The 13,864-nt window shown below is 38.8% G+C and overlaps 1 protein-coding gene across 3 annotated transcripts in view; it reads right to left on the reverse strand.

Annotated features, from left to right (window-relative positions):
• Positions 1–2,314: 2,314 nt before the first annotated feature.
• The window catches only part of LOC135466410 (uncharacterized), a 53,921-nt gene continuing 42,371 nt past the window's right edge, over positions 2,315–13,864 (reverse strand). For 2 of the 3 annotated variants that reach the window (XM_064743862.1, XM_064743861.1), the window contains 7 exons: positions 12,692–12,852; positions 12,202–12,307; positions 11,223–11,360; positions 10,076–10,117; positions 8,224–8,363; positions 5,440–5,616; positions 2,315–4,809 (listed from right to left, as the gene is read on the reverse strand). In XM_064743862.1, coding sequence (XP_064599932.1) covers positions 4,698–4,809; positions 5,440–5,616; positions 8,224–8,363; positions 10,076–10,117; positions 11,223–11,360; positions 12,202–12,307; positions 12,692–12,852 — 876 coding nt within the window. In that variant the 3' untranslated portion in view covers positions 2,315–4,697. The remainder of the gene's footprint in view (positions 4,810–5,439; positions 5,617–8,223; positions 8,364–10,075; positions 10,118–11,222; positions 11,361–12,201; positions 12,308–12,691; positions 12,853–13,864) is intronic. The other variant, XM_064743863.1, reaches the window with a different exon arrangement.

Below are 13,864 nucleotides of genomic sequence, written 5' to 3' on the forward strand. Positions count from 1 at the left end.
TACTAGATATATGGCCCTGTACAGAAACCCCATGTATATATATTTTAATATTTTTGCATGTGTAGATAAGATAATATACTACACGTGTTGATGTCTGGCACCGAACTAAACATGTGCACGCGTCTATGCAATCGTCTATGCAATCTGGTACAGAAACTATAGATCCAATGTAGGGAATACTACGACTATATACTATAAGTTCCTGACAAACTTACTCCATCACAAGGCCGCAGTCGAAAATGAAGGGATTCGGACATTTCAGTATACTGTTACTCCAGAGCGGGCTATATGTTAATATGATATACCTGTACTTCATGCATATCACAAATGATAAAAGGCAAAATATGTATGGCATAGGACAGCATTAATTGACAGAAAAACACCGAAATAATTCAAATTTCAAATTCACCAGACAAGCCACTCATTTTTCTCGTGCTCTTGTTATGACGTCATATATGTATATATATATATATGGATGGCACGTTTTGCTTATTTGCATTCGTCTTCATATAATTGGACTACATACTGATAAAATTTATTTATATAGTTTGTAAGGGGTCTTTTTATAACAAACATGGTACATGTACGTAACATGCATTTCAATTTATATGTATACTATCCAAAAAAAGAAACGCATAACCCGGGTTTTTGCGGAGGTGATGCAGTCTTTTCAATTATGCATAACTAAATAAGAATTGCTATTCTGCAAATATTTTTTTACACAGATTAAGGAAGGGTCCATATCTAGACGACAAGGCCATCAACTTGAGGTAAGACACTCACAATGAGTCTCCCACTTGAGTGGAATGTCCGTATATGTTGTGACCACCACGGGCACGAATAACAGTTCTGACACGCCTTGTCATGGACTGGATGAGACGCTGGATAGAGGCCTGGGGAATGTTCTGCCACTCCTCCTGCAAACATGCAACTTGCTCTTGAAGCGTTTGGGGTTGAGGTTGACGTTGGCGTAGACGTCGATCCAGTTCATCCCACAGATGCTCAATTGGGTTAAGATCCGGGGAACGGGACGGCCAGGGTAGCACATTTACATTGTTTTCGGCGAGGAAGTCCCTTGTGACACGTGTCGTGTGCGGTCTGGCGTTGTCCTGCTGGAACAACTCCCGCTGAATGTCAATGACAGGTAAGAGGTGTGGCTGCAGGATGGTGTCTCGGTAGCGTACGGCCGTAAGATTTCCCTGAACGTGGACAAGATTTGTACGACCAGTATACGATATTGCTGCCCACATCATCACACTCCCTCCACCAAATCTGTCCACTTGGCGTACGCAGTTAGGGGCATAACGTTCGTGAGCACGTCTGTAAACCCGGTTTCTACCATTACGTCTCTGCAGTAGGAATCTGGACTCATCACTGAAGCAAATGCGTCGCCAGTTGCGTAGATTCCATGCAGTTACGTTGTTACACCATCGGAGGCGATTGGCGCGATGGTGAGGACGCAGCACGATCCCAACATAGGGCCTCCTGGCTCTCAGTCCATGTTCCCTCAGCCTGTTCCGCACTGTCTGACCTGATATCCTCCTCAGTCCCGGTATGCTGGCTGCTGTGCTTTCAGCTGTAGCACAACGGTCACGCAAATGGAGGACCCTTATGTAGCGATCTTGGGCTGCTGTAGTGACACGTGGTCGACCTGAACGCCGACGGTCATTTGTTGTCCCAGTATTGTTGTAGCGGGCAGCAAGCCGTGAAATCGTGCTCTGGCTGACGTGTAGACGCCTAGAAATGGACGATTGGGACTCTCCAGCTTGAAGTCTTCCAAAGGCAATATTTCTTGTGACAGTGTCAAGACGTGGCATGTTGAATCAGCTTGAAAACACCACTTGAAAGACGCCGATTTCCGGCCCGAAGTTTCGGTTTTATAGTCACACACTGCATGCTTTCCATGCGTAAGTTCGGCGTGTAAGACTGCACGTGATGCAGTGTGGTGCTGTATTTTTTACTTCTTCCAAAAATGGCCTCCAAACTCAACATTTTCAACCAAGAAATGTTTTCAGGAATAAAATGTGTGCTAACTGTGACTATTAACAATATTAAAACACATTTTGCTCATGAAATGAAGACAAAATGTATTTATTTCATTTTAAAATAAAACAAAACACCTATGCGTTTCTTTTTTTGGATAGTATATATGTTTGACGGAATCTCCGGACAGGCGGGAACATTCCAGAACAACCCAAGATCAGGAAATCAAAATGATCGGTCACAATCCGTACATGTTTGTAAGAATGAAGTAAAGCTATAATACATGGGATATCAGCCTTCCCAACGGTAAAATAAGTGACAACAGTGCAATAACAATGTGGCCTCCGTGGTTAGCGTGCCAGCGCGGCGCAATGATCCAGAAGCCTCTCACCAATGAGGTCGCTGTGAGTTCAAATCCAGGTCATACTGGCTTCTTCTCCGGCCGTACGTAGGAAGGTCTGCAACAACCTGCGGATAGTTGTGGGTTCCACCCTGCAAAATGTCCTTCGCCGTCCTATAGGTGAAATATTTTTGAGTACAATGGAATAAATTAATAAATATAATAACAAAACACAAGTATCCGTGGCCCTGGCTTTAATAATCACGCGATGACCGTAGTGCACGCAGTTTTTGTCACATCAAAGATTAGTAACTGTTGCCTTGCATATGTTCACAAAGGCTCCACAACAATTATCAGAACCCATGAATGAGCTGATTTCCTTGTTTTTCGTCTCCTTTTAGGCCCGTAATCAAGTGTGCACCCAAGAACGATATCTGATCCCGAGTTCTGTACACGGAACCCAGATGTGAATGGTCTGAAGCTTATTGCTTATAACCATGTAGTCTTGTCACACGATTTAAAAACATGAAAAAACCGTGATACAGACAGTCTTAACGTAGAATTTCTGTTGTCATGTAAGAGGTAACAAAATCTAGGGAACAATGAGGACTTTCTATCAGTGAAGTCGAATCTAAATATTTTCCAAATGTTTTAACAAAAAATGAATATATCAAGTGTATATTTAATGTGCTACGCATGAGTGTTTGTAAAAATCTTTAAAAAAGACATACAATCAAAGAATACAGCGCAAAATTTACCGGAAAATACATTTAACCGTACCATCTTTAAAATGATTAGTAAACCATCAATAAATCATATAAAAAGCACTATAAAGTGGATGATGCCGTACATAAAGGCAGAACAACGTTTTGACAGGAAATATTTTCACTCCCATATTACACGGTGTAATACCAACAACGATAATGGTGCAATGGACAACAAATCAACAATTACACGTTGCAACCATTACACGTTGCAACCACAATCACAACATCAAACCACAACGACAACTATGTCAAAACATCATCGGGTATGGCTTATTGACCCAAGAGGACAGGCACAGCTCTGTGGCCTGTTTCACAAAGCGATTTCGGGCTTTAGTCTAAAAGTGTAAACCAAATTAAACTCTTAAATATGTGCATCAAATCGATGAAATTTTGACCGTTGATTCTATGATGTGGTAGCACAATTTCAGCGAAGTTTGAGCATCCAGCATCAAATATTTAAGAAGATGCAAAAAAAAATATATAAGAAGATGTAAGTTTTGACCTTTAACCCAAAATGATTTTGTGAAACAGGCCACTGTGTATTAACCTTGTATACAAATAAAGCAACAAAGGTGTCTTGGTATGTGAAGCAAAATTAACCACATAAAAATATTCAGCCTTTTCTACAAAGATGCTCAAGAAAAAATAGTAGATCATCTATCCAAATATTTAGAAGAATCCATAAATTATGTCATGTAACTATACGAACTATTGTCCCGTTGTTTCACAAAGCGTTACGTATACTAGATCTGATATCTGTTTCATTCTTTCCAGCTTAGCTTTCAGAAATAAGGTTAATGCTGAAGCTAATCTGAGAACATGGCTAACCGATGTCAGAGTTATACGTATACATAAGTTACTTCTCAGGGGCGGTAAACCCCATGCACAAGTTCAAACGAAGAGTCAAGTAGAAATTAGGGCTTTGGTAAATTAAGTTTTCTTATGCAAGTAACAGAAAAGTAAAGCATGAACACAACCAGTTTCATGTAATATTGATAATAGCTATAACATATTTTTACACAATCCAGACACAAGGAGGCCAAAGTTCAGTATGTGCAACAAGAGCCGAATTTATATTTCTTTTTAAATGGATGGTCAAGAAACATCCTTCCAGCAAGTTTCTTGTCTAAAATTGTCAAGTTTAGCACTCGAATAGGTAAAAATGCAAATAAAGAGTTAAAATTTTCAAACATTGATAAACTATAAATGTTTTATTCCCGGTAATTAAAATGACTAAAATTTATACCAAGAAGAAAGTCTTCCATGAGATTTCCATGGGCTAATAACGAAAAAGATGCTTCTGGGGCACCGTCTTATAAAGCTGTCGCCATGCTACGTCAAGCTAATTTACCATGGTAACTGTATGTTACCATGGCGCATAATGCAGCTGCTTCGTAAGACGGGCCTTTGGAGTCTGACTTTTTGCGGAAGGTTCAATGCTATATAGTCTAGTCTGTTAAGATACACAACTCTGGAGCTCAGTGCGACTAAATCACTGGGAATGTTATTTTGATATCGGAATCCTTTCAGCTGTAGATTGTCTCCATGTCCGCCTATCACCACATCGATGGCAGCCAAACCGACGTTTTCAAAGTTTTGTCACAAGACTAGCAAACGTTTCCAACAGAAGCACCTGTCAGCATGGCTTTGGCTGAGGACGGTTGAAGCCTACAGCCATCCAGATTGTTGGGTAATGCGTACTGCCCCAAGTCCACCGGGCTGAAATTAGAGGCAAATATATCTATGAAACACAATGGAAATTACAGGAAAATGTCTGTAATCAAGCAGAATCCAGGACCCGAATTTGTCACTGATAGCAATCAGTTTTACTGGTATGAAGGAAATCAGAGTACCCCGAGAAACTCACTGAGGTATTGACAAATTTTCTTAAATGTAACATAGATATATGCAGGCCATATTGGTAGAACAGTATTGCCTTCTGATCCGGAATATAATGACCCGCTCAATACATACATACATACATATATATATATATATATATATATATATATATATATATATATATATATATATATATATATATATATATATATATATATATATATATATTAAATGCATTTAACGACAAATCCAAGTCCTTGTGCTGTGATTTAATACTCGTGACATAAGGCCAATCGTGACTTTGCAAGGCTCTCGAGAGCTCGCCTGTAGGAGACGAATGAATTCCAAAAGTCAGTTCAATACAATTACGACTCTATTATACACAAGACGTGAAGGTGACGAATTTGGTAATTTACGATAATTCACACACATACATCTATAGTGGTGTTAGATCATAATCCCACAAAAAGTAACGATATTCACCATTTTTATGAACTTCTAGCTCACCTGTTATCTACCAATAAATGAGCAATGCTTCCTTCATAAAGATACGCGTCCCCAGTTTCGTCTTCCGGTGTTCCACGTATCGCTATAGTTATTGGTCCATCTGCTTTCTTTCTTCCCCAAAACCCTCCAGAATAATCGAAGGACTGTTCGTCGTTATCATCTACCCTGAGGTAAACCCTGGTAAAGAACAACACAATACAGTGGCATATCTTACAAAGTTTCCACTAGTGGCCGTATATTATTTCATCGGTCATGCGTCAGACTGTAAACAACTATAGTCTATTTCTTTTAGTCAGTTGCTTATATTCAGCTGTGTGTAAAATCAGTCATACTCGAAGCCAAAATTACCTTTAGTGAGTGACACGTAACAACACAAGCTCCGCACACCGTTATGGTGGAAGTCCATTTTCTTGAAGACAATGAAGTTAGAACACTTTTTCTACTTCATGACGTTAACTCCATAAGCTCGGTTTCGATGGCAAGAACCGATTGTCTCAGGTGACGTCAAAATTATTAAAAAAAAACAGTGGCATGCGCGATACTGGGCGGAGTTCAACATACTTTGACCAATGGCGACACCAGTTACCTAAACGGCCATCGACAAAACTGTAAACCCTGTTTTTGACACTGCAATATTTGAACTAGTTTACACGTTTTAGTTTAGCAAAAACTTAATAAATGAATTTTATTTTATCACTTGTAGCATATGATACAAGTGTGGTTTTAGAAAGGGATGTAAGGAAATTAAAGCGATGTCTGTTCGCAGCGACAGTGGTGTTGGCTGTGTTACTGCGTGGAGTTTGTTCTAACCGCTTAACTGTTTGTGCAGATATTGTAAAACAAATTACTGTCCATGCCCATTGTCCAGCATGTAACTTGCTTTTGAATAATTATGACGTCATCCGAGACGATGAGTTCTTGGTGTCGAAACAAAGCTTATGGAGTTTAACATTATGAATAAGAAAAAGCATTCTTACTGCATTTTCTTTGAAATAATATGGACTTTCAACATGTCCATGTTTACAGCTTAAGTTGTTACCCGGCCGTACGTAGGAAGGTCTGCCAGCAACATGCGGATGGTCGTGGGTTTCCTCCGGGCATTGCCCAGTTTCCACCCATCATAATGCTGGCCGCCGTCGTATAAGTGAAATATTCTTGAGTACGGCGTAAAACACCAATCAAATAAATAAATAAATAAATGAGTTGTTACCTGTAACTGATTAAAGGCAATTTTAGTAGCGAGTATGGCTGATTTTACAGACTGCTGAATATAGGCGACTGGCTAAAAGAAATATACTATAATCAATGTCTAGCTAGGCACTTGATGTGTCGGACTTATCATTATCAATTTTGAAGGCCCTTTCTTTCAGTTGACGATCGGTAAGGGACATCAGGCTTTATTATTTTTTTCTTTGACGCGATTGGGATATTTAGCCTTTGACAAAAGCCTCTCATACCAGCAATTTAATTTATTTCTTTTCACAGTAATACGCTACGTGGTCACAAGTAGTCTTTTGCTATGTAAACTTGTTATTTAACGATTCTGCTGATGTCGAGGAACGATCACAAGAACAAAAGTACAGTTCCCGCCAAACATCTCTGTGTAAGTTTATTTCCATGATTCCATCCCAGAATGGTAAGAGTAAAATCAAATGAAACTGAAATTGAATTCAACAATACTGGAATGGAATGGATGATTTAACTTCGTGAATTTCGTTGAATTGTCGCCGTCGTATAAGTGAAATATTCTTAATATGGCGTAAAACACCAATCAAATAATATAAATAAATAAATCACCTCCAAGAGTTTACAATAAGTACGTACACCATATCTTGGGTAACCAGGTGTAACGTCTGAGTATGGCATCCGAAAACATTCAAACCGATTTTTTGCAGAGTTTTCCGTAGCATTGAACGCTAATTTGGTCATTTTCCCATCGGATGTACAATATTATAGGAAACACGACACATGCTGTCAAGGGTTAAATTCGATGAAACAAAGCGTAGAGTCCAGCGATCGTATATCACTCGTAGATCAAGAAGGGGCGTTCCAAGGTCCATAATATAAAATAAAATACCCATGCCAAAACCACTTAATAAAATGCTACAACACAGAGAGTAAAACATCTTGTAAATGGTCACACCTAACCGGTGAAAATCCGACCTCGTCAGTTTACCTCAGTTTAAATTCTATTCTAACTGTTCGTGTAAATGTTGCAAAAGTAGACATTTAAACACCCCCTATAGCACCATGGCTTAAATGTAAGTTAATGAAAGAGAGCACCAGTAGATGCAGTATGCATCATTAAATCATTTAGAGATTCCGAGTAGGGTTTTCGACACCTTTTTACAATGAATAAAAAGCATAAAACATTGAGTTTCTACAGTGGATTTTTTTGACAATATCGAACAGACTCAAGTAGTTACCTCCGCAGTTCTTTTCTGCTGATAAACTGTAGCCGTTATATTTCCACATTAACTACAGACACATGCATGCGTAATACTATATGCATATTCCTTGTTTAAGGCAGAGTTTAAGGCAGAATTAAAGCCACCAGAGAATGTTTAGCGGCTCAAAAAGATAGACGACGTCATGGCGCTTCAGCTTGTTTAATGTGGTACAAAAGGTCCACCGTAGAACCTCAATCGGCATTTGCGTTTGATTCAGTGTAAAAGAAAAATAATCAGGGCTACATTTGCAATCAGCACAAAATGGCCTTTTAGATAATGCATACTTTATTTTAAGTTAGTCTGTTCTTTTAAAGTACCATTGCTCAGGTCTTACTTTTCTTCTCCTTCGTCGGTTCTGAGCACGACGTGGTGCCAACCGTCGTCTGGCTTGACGGGAATCAGCTTGACGACGTCTTCCACTTTTTCTGTTAGTTCCACGCCCTTTGGCGTGAAACGCATATATAGGTTAATTCTCTGAAAATTTAGAGAGGACCCAAAATGAGTGATTATTTTTTACGCGAGAATTTTCTTCTTCTTATGTTGTCATACGCAGGCACAATTTCTACGGCTCATGCACTGATTGCCTGCTTTAAGACAGAAAATGAAGACAGACAAAAAGAATTTTTCAGTTTAGAACCAAGTCATGTTGTTAGCATGATAGTTATAAAGTCTGGTGTTCATAAAAACGAAGTACAAACATCTACAGCAAACGATGTTTGCTTTATTCAAACGGCGTATATCATTGTGCTAGAATTAAATATATTGGTGTTAATAAAAAAAACGAAATATGACGAGTAATGTCGATACATCTGTCAGAATCGACCTTCAACTATCACCACTGCAGAGAAACAGGTAGATACAGACAGCTATACAGAATGACTAAAACAATCGGGGAATCGTAGAAAATATAGTATACATGTTCATTCTAGACAGAGTTGAAAAGAAACCCGGAAGTATATATACAAGCAAAGGTAACATTTTCTTTGATGGGGAGGGGCAAGGCAAGGGCGGAGAAAGTGGGGAGGGGAAAGTGTACGGTTGGGCCATTCAGAGGAATAAGTCACAATTATAGAGATACCCGGTGACTCACTAAAATATTATGAACTAGCTGCAAGATCTGTATTCAGTTTTTTATTAAAACGATTTTTTCGAGACAATTAACATCATATTACTGAAATCATTCCATACGCCATAGTGCTATCGCCAACGGGGAATTGTCATTACATTTACACGCGCAGTATTCCGGCTATGACCTTGACACATCGTTATCCCAAGTCAGCGAAATCCAATCACCAATTCGTGAGGCTCGTTATATAATGATAAGCAGAAGAAACTACACATATAATCATATTTTGGACATAATTAGCAAATATAAATTCTTAGACAACATTCGTAAATCTTCACAAGTCATACATCTCGTAACTCTTTTTTTTTCGTAAAAAACGTTGTCTAATCCTTGCCTCATAAGGCGACGTTATTTACGATAGAAACTGCGAAAAAAAGGATTTACGAAGCTTTGTGAAAGTGGCCTGATCGATCATATCCCCAGAATAAGGTCTGTGTTCTTATGGAAACAGTTCCATGTCATTCAGCACGAAGTATACGCCATGCGTAAGAAAATAGTCAAGATATAATTCTGCGGCTGTCCTAATGGTTAAAGTGATGAATGTATGCGCAAGGATCACAAGAAAGTTATAGCAGCGAAGAGAGGTGACGCTGAAAATATTTTAGATTTTAGACTAAAATAATTACTAACTGACAGAATGAATGAATTATCCTGATTTAACGCCATGTCTTCATTTTAATTTAAAAGAAAGTAAGATATCTGTCTTTTCTCAGTTGTTGAAATGTCTTCAGCCTATGATTTCCCGTTAATGTGCGCCTTTCTCCCTGAACTCTAGACACCTAGATGTCAACGTAATATTGGAGTTTATCAAACTTAATAAAGAATATTAATAAAAACCTAATGATTTAAAAGTCACTAAATACACGGTAATGAAATGCTTAACCATTTAATTAAAAAAAAAGCCTTCGTTTGGTTTGAAACTTATCAGTGGATCTACTGGATTGTGGAATACCGTTAGTTTCTTTTAAACATGTCAAACTTTAAAAAGGGTTGTGAATATAAGAGGGCAAAAGCATGGGTTTGTTGGTTTTGGGGTTGAGGGATATCTGCACACACTGACCACTGCGGATTTTCCGCCGGACGGAATCCGATCCGCCGTTGCCTATAGGAAACAAATAACATGCAGACAACAAAAACAAGTATTTAATGAGGTGGACAAGACAAGAGGTTAATACGAAAATGTGTCATGCATGTTAAATGAAGGACAGAGCAAATAATAGTACTCTAGGCAGTGAACAGTTAACATAAATGTCCTTCTACAGTAAACACAATGGACTACACAAGACATTCTGCAATTAAAACAAAGGGCATTCTAGTATTAATACATACGACATTGGACTACGCAATGCGTCCTCCAGTTAACACAAATAGCTATAGTTAATACCAAGAACCATCTACAAGTGACATATTTTCTGATATTTCAAGGGAAGAGACATGCCATAGACAGACTACCTGTTCAGATAAAAGATACACTGCTGTTAATAAGAATAACGCTTTAAAACATAGTCAGAAAGCGTTTAAGTGATAACTTATCAGAAATTCAGAGCGAAATCTATCGTCTACAAGCTATTTCCTTTACCCTATAGTTATTCTCACGAATTATTGCATGTTAAGGAGATATCAGGATTCGGGATTAGTGTTATGCTGAAGGAGAATAGCTTGCCGACGTTACATCAGTCCAATATCATTAGAGCCTCCCATAATAACGGTGGTCATCATAATAAAGGTGGAGTGAATGAGATGGTGCCTGGGGTTTTACGTCGTACTTAACAATCGTTCAGTCATACGACGACGAAGGAGTGCCTCGTTGTTGCAGGACGGATTTCCATCGCTCTGTTATCTAGTGCTGCTTCAATGAGACGACTTACCGAAGGGCAAGTAAACCGCCCCACCCCAATGGGTCAACCAGTCGTTGCACTATCCCCTTAATGCAGAACGCAAGAGAGGAAGTTACAACTTCCTCTTTTAAGGTCTTAGGTGTGACCCGACTCAGGATTGACCCTGGATCTTCCACCGCCGAAGCGGGTCTGGTTCGAACTTGCTGCTCGGGTAAGCTCAGAATACAGCCGCAGCGATAATTACACTTAGTACATGCAATCTGTTATAAATAAACTAAGGACGTGCATGTGTTTATGTCGATTTAGGAATTTTGATTGTGGTTTTAATTAGTGCTACCTTGATTGCTACAAAATAATACATCTACTCACCAGCCCCCGTTTATAATGGAATAGGTAACCTTTGACCTTGTCCGCCTTGAACATAAAGCTGACGGAGCGACCCATTTCATACTCGGGTAAGGTAATCACCTTACTCTTTGGGGTGAAGCTGACGCAGTTAGATACCATCTGTAACACACATAACGAACACTAATGAGTTTACGGAATTGATGAATGTACAGTGTGAATCGTAAATGTATTTATATACAGTTAACGCATACTCAGCCTTCTGTGTGGAGTAGGGAAGATACTGGTTGGAAGAAACTCACTTCAAGTATTATTTGGGCGCGTTCTCTGCCTAATGTCATTGAGGCCTAATTTCCATAGTCTTGTTCAATCCTGCATCTCTAATAACGTTTTGTGAGCAAATTGGCAATGAATTAGTCTTGCAATGCAAGTCGTGGGTAATGAGGTTTAGACATCCTTTCGTCACTTAACACACTTTCGTCAATAAACTGCGTGGCTTCCCCCAAATACCATTGCCTTTTGACAATAACCCTGATATGGTCAAAACAAAAAAATTTGACGTTAGATCTGATATACAAAATTGTCTGACGGTGGTACAATAACGCCAAAGATCTGAAAGATTTATCCTTGTCTATCAATATGAGTGTTGTAATGGCTACATGTATCCATCAGTATGAGTGTTGTATGGTTACATATATCCATCAACATCATTGTTGTATGGTTACATTTATCCATCAATATGAGTGTTGTATGGTTACATGTATCCATCAATATGAGTGTTGTATGCTTACATGTATCCATCAATATGAGTGTTGTAATGGTTACATGTTTCCATCAATATCAGTGTTGCAATGGTTATATGTATTTATCAGTATCAGTGTTGTAATGGTTACATGTATCCACCAATATGAGTGTTGTAATGGTTACATTTATAGCATTCCTGGCGTTTTACGGATGTGCTTAATTATGACGAACCAGTGTTTAATACTTAAGATGGACATACCGATTGTGAGCAACTGCCAGTGCTGACTCCTCGCGCAACATCTGAGTCAGATATAAATAACTCCTGTTGGTTGATCTCTAGTTTCTTCACGCAACCAGATAAAGAACTGTGAAAAAAAAAACGGAGAAGAGTTGATGAAAACAACGATTAAACTTATACAGATAATTTATATACCTAAAAAGAATTCAGCCTTCCCTGCTCGCAGGCACATGGCATGGTCGCCTGAAACCTGCAGATGGTCGTTGGTTTCCCTGCGTTCTGCCACGTTAAAATTCTAAAAAATAATGCTCATCACCACTATAATTGAACTATTTTTGGGTATTGAGTGAAACGCCAATCAAACAAATAAATAAAGCACTAATAAATAATAAATTGTTGCACTGAAGACAATGACCAATCAAATGGAGAAAATCGTTAAGTATGAAAAATTCATGCCGGTTTTCGGATTTTCAGTACGTGGGAAAGCATATCAACTTGTTTGTGACTTTACCTCATATTTCTTTTTAAATATGTTTGTGCCTCTGTGGACACTCCACCGACCAGTAAATTGTTAAGTCGATATTTCGTCAAAAAATCAGCACTATTTTCTGGCGTAAATGTTTCCGGCTTGCCGTCAATAGCTGCTATCAATCTGTTCCCAGCCAATGAAATCTGTTGAAAAGAAATTATCATCATTTTGATACAAAATCATATAGTTTATATAAAACTTCCGAACAGAAAAATGATATCGAGAAATATGCGCTCTGTGGACATTGTCCATGATGCCATGTTTTAACTGTATTATAACATACAATAATACAAGCTAAATAATTTACAAATAACTCCAGGAATAGGGGGTATGGCTTAACACTGAAAGGAAAAATTACGACACCAACTGAAATATGGTTGTGATCGCTAATAAAAAGAAACAAAACTAGAACATGGTCTTAATTTAATATTGGAGCAGTCCAGTCTTGAACTAGTACTGAAAATAAATTAAGATCAAACTCTGTTAAGTACTATGAATACCTACAACGTCAATGAAGTACTGTAAATGGATACGGTCAAAATCATCAAGTATCAATTAACAAGAAAAGCCCAAAAAGCCAAATAAATGTGTCCTCCATCAAGTAAAGTCAACCTCCACAATGTATTGTTTATGAACAATGTCAATCTCCACCCAGTACTGGAAGCCATCCACCAGAGCCGACCTTATTCCAGCATTATACACACGACAAAGGCATGACATCTAGTCCAAACAAGGCAGTCCTTTACAGCCCAGCGTCAATTCCATCCGTCAACGCTGTCATACACTCACCAGTCAACCACTGAACAGGATTGGCCAATCACCCGTCAAAAAGTAGTAGTACATATACACTCGTCAACATTGGTAAATCGCCCTCAACATTGCAACACACCCATCAACATTGATAAATCACCTTCAACACTGGTGCACAGCCGTCAACATTGGTAAATCACCTAGAACACTGGCACACACCTGTCAACATTGATAAATCGCCCTCAACACTGGTACACACCCGTCAACACTGGTAAATCGACCTCAACACTGGCACACAGCCGTCAACATTGGTAAATCACCTAGAACACTGGCACCCACCCGTCAACACTGGTAAATCGACCTCAACTCTGGCACACACCCGTCAACATTGGTAAATAGCCTTCA

This window comes from Liolophura sinensis, chromosome 6 (assembly GCF_032854445.1).
Source record: "Liolophura sinensis isolate JHLJ2023 chromosome 6, CUHK_Ljap_v2, whole genome shotgun sequence".
NCBI lineage: Eukaryota > Metazoa > Mollusca > Polyplacophora > Chitonida > Chitonidae > Liolophura > Liolophura sinensis.